The sequence below is a fragment of the Sinocyclocheilus anshuiensis genome, unplaced genomic scaffold (assembly GCF_001515605.1).
Source record: "Sinocyclocheilus anshuiensis isolate Anshui unplaced genomic scaffold, SAMN03320099.WGS_v1.1 scaffold2293, whole genome shotgun sequence".
Lineage (NCBI taxonomy): Eukaryota > Metazoa > Chordata > Actinopteri > Cypriniformes > Cyprinidae > Sinocyclocheilus > Sinocyclocheilus anshuiensis.
This window is the reverse complement of record NW_015552765.1, coordinates 208,648-211,895: the sequence shown is the minus strand read 5'-3', so window position 1 is coordinate 211,895 and position 3,248 is coordinate 208,648. Positions and strand designations below refer to the sequence as shown.

Below are 3,248 nucleotides of genomic sequence, written 5' to 3'. Positions count from 1 at the left end.
ATACCCCCTATACCCCCTGACAATGTAAAGCGCTTTGAGTGCCTAGAAAAGCGCTATATAAATGTAATGAATTATTATTATTATTATTATTATAACAACGGGCTTGCAACCACTCAGATCACTTAAAAAAACGCCCTAGCTCTGTAGCAACTACTTAGCAGCCACTCCAAACACCTTAGCAACATTATATAACTCTCACAACCACACAGAACAACCTAGCAACACCCTAGCAACCAGTCAAAACAACTTACCTACTACCTAGCAGTGTTTTAGCAATGTAGCAACTGCTTTTTCAATACCTTTTTCAATGTCTTAGTTGCCGTTGCAAAATATGCACGTGGAAGTCTTTCACCCTCTTGTGGAATCCCTGATCTCTCAGTTTCCAATTTGAAATGACCGGATTTTACCAGCGAAAATCTGCTAAATGACTGCCTTCACACTTCAAGGCTTTTTCAAGCCAATCACTTTTCAATTTGTCTTGATGATCATAATTGACTTTCTATTCACACGCAGTGGTGTGTGTCGTGAAGGAGACCGGCTGGTTGTGGGTCCCACCGATGATGGGCGATTCCTGAGGTTGAAGGTGTGCAGTATTCACAGGAATCGCTCCGGCTGCCGTGTGCTGAGAGCCGGACAGGCCGCCACACTTGCACTTGGGAACTTTGATCGCTCGTTACTACGAAAGGTCTGATTTCAATATGAGAGCAAGAGGAGAAAGACTAAATTAAGTCTTTGTGTAGCTATATCTTCATGATGTCTTTTTGATCTTGAGTGTTTGTGTTTTAGGGCATGGTTATGGTGAGTCCCAAAATGAACCCTACTATTTGCTGGCAGTTTGAGGCTGCTATAGTCCTCCTGTTCCACGCCAAGACTTTCCGCTGTGGTTTCCAGGTCACGGTGCACGTGGGGAATGTGAGGCAGACCGCCACTGTAGAGTGTCTCCTTGGAAAGGTGTTTTTTTTTTTTTTACAATGTTCTGAAGAGTGTTGCTCTGTTAGTATACACTTTTAAAAATAAAGTTCTTTCTTGTCATCTTTGGTTCCATGAAGAACCTTAAATATCCATGGAATCTTTCTATTGCACAAAAGGTTCTTTATTGTGGAAAAAAGTTCTTCAGATTATTAAAAAGTTCTTAGTAAAAATGGTTCTTTTACAAAATGTTCCATGAATGGTTCTTTGGGGAACCATAAATAATTCTCTTTTGGAACCTTTATTTTGAAAACTGTATCATCACAGAAAAATGTGTGTATTTGTCCTCTAGGAGGAGCTGCGGACAGGAGAGAGAGCTGTAGTGTGTTTCAGATTCTTAAAGCACCCTGAGTATTTGCGTGTGGGAGCCAAGCTGCTCTTCAGAGAGGGGGTGACCAAAGGCATCGGACACGTGACGCACCTCCTACCCTCCACCCAGAACCACGTGCCTGATCAGAACCGCAACCAGAACCACAGTTAGACACATTGGGAGTGACACCATAAATCAAAGACTTTTGACTGCAGCTGCAGTCACGTCCTGTCCTTGCCTTGAGTTTGCATCCCCTAGTTCTATTGTGCACCTTTTATTTCCACTCTATAGATGTGCCTATATTAATTGCAGATTTGCCTGTGTGTAAATGCTCTCGGCTCCTGTGACCTTTGGACGGTTTTGGTACAGTGATTTACTGATTAGAGTGTATGTCTGCCAGGTGTAATGGAGCTTGAAAACCTCTCCTATTTTTGCACAAGTGCGTGTTTCACATCTTAAGTTAAAGCTGGCTGACCTTGAGTGAAGCATGTGGGATTTCAAGTCACTAAGTTGGGTATCTGGAGCAGATTTCTGCAGGAACAACTCCAGCCTGCAGACTGCATTATAGATATGAGAACATAATTGTAGCATTCAACTTCAGATCTTAGGTAGTTTTAAATACGTGATGTTACCCCGGTAGATCTGATGACACTTCAAATTTGTTTCTTTTTAAAAAAAAATATAAAGGTATGTTGTATTTGTCAAGCCACCCTAGTTAAAGCAGAATATGTTCTGTTTCCCTTGTTAGAATTGGACAAAGCAACCCTAAGGTGCACGTGAGGTCTCAGAGAGAGCACTACAACAGGAACGCAGTGCAGCAATGCATTCAGCAGTTCAAACGCAAGCAAGAATCTTAGGCTGCGTTCCAGTCCGTTTTTTTATGCCCTTCAGTCACAAACTTCCCTCCGTCTTGTTCACTCGGATGTACGTCATTGATTACGTTGCATGAGTGCCCACTACTGGCGTAACCCTTGCAATGGGCTGAACTGGAACGTCCTAAGCCCTTGATCACTTAGAATCTGCTATGGAGTTGGTTTATTGTTTACATTTTTCCCCTTACGAATTTGTTTGGTGCAGCATTCTATATATATATATAGATATGCTTGGGCTGTTATAAATGTAAAAAAAAAAAATTATATATTATAGAGTTGTTTGGGGTGGGGATAAATTAAATGCGATCTGCGATGACGTCATAGTCGTGTTGCATTGTGGTCTACAGAGCGGCCTGAAGTGTGCATATGAAGCAGACTCGCTCCCTCGTTCAAAACTGAGGGGTCGAGGCGAGGGTACGTCCATGTAAACTTCCCTCGGCCACTTGACAAAGTGGAACGCGCTTCAAATTGGCGACGGGGATTCCCCCGAGCGTAAGTGTTTAGGGAAGTTTGCGAGTGCGTGTCTAAGGCCTGGGACACACTAGACGATTTTCAAATCTTAAATGATTTTAAAACTATGGGAGACCACAGACATGAAGACAGTTCAACCGATTTTTAGCCTTATAATCCTCTGAATGCACGCACTAGAGGATTCGACCAGACCACGAGACCACACACTTGTTGATTGTAGGAACGATTTCACAGTGACACGGGATCTCACGGACACTCACGAGATCAAACGCGACTAGAGAAGAAAAACAAATAGAGGACAATTAACGTTGTCAGCTGGCTTTCCTGGCGTGCATTCTGTTTCACAGTGAAAAACAAAGAATAAAAAAGAATATGGGTATTGTTCTCTGCTTTCATGGCATGTTTGTGGCTGCCAAGTTTCAGCTATAGAAGCACGCAACATCCGGTAGGTGACGCTTGCTCGCTCTCATTGGCTATTGCGGGTATAACATGTTAATAACATGTTTGATATTTACGATTTGAATTCGGGGACGCTCCGTCTCGATCGGGAGCAGATAAATAATCGTAATGACACCACACAATAGAGGATTTTTTTGGACAAAAAATCATTTGCGACAAAGCGCGAC

At 42.6% G+C, this 3,248-nt stretch overlaps 1 protein-coding gene across 1 annotated transcript in view; it reads left to right on the top strand.

Moving 5' to 3' along the window:
* The window catches only part of LOC107667899 (GTP-binding protein 2-like), a 9,449-nt gene extending 7,324 nt beyond the window's left edge, over positions 1 to 2,125 (top strand). The window contains exons 10-12 of the mRNA XM_016459639.1: positions 514 to 685; positions 787 to 951; positions 1,262 to 2,125. Coding sequence (XP_016315125.1) covers positions 514 to 685; positions 787 to 951; positions 1,262 to 1,450 — 526 coding nt within the window. The 3' untranslated portion in view covers positions 1,451 to 2,125. The remainder of the gene's footprint in view (positions 1 to 513; positions 686 to 786; positions 952 to 1,261) is intronic.
* The last annotated feature ends 1,123 nt before the right edge of the window (positions 2,126 to 3,248 follow it).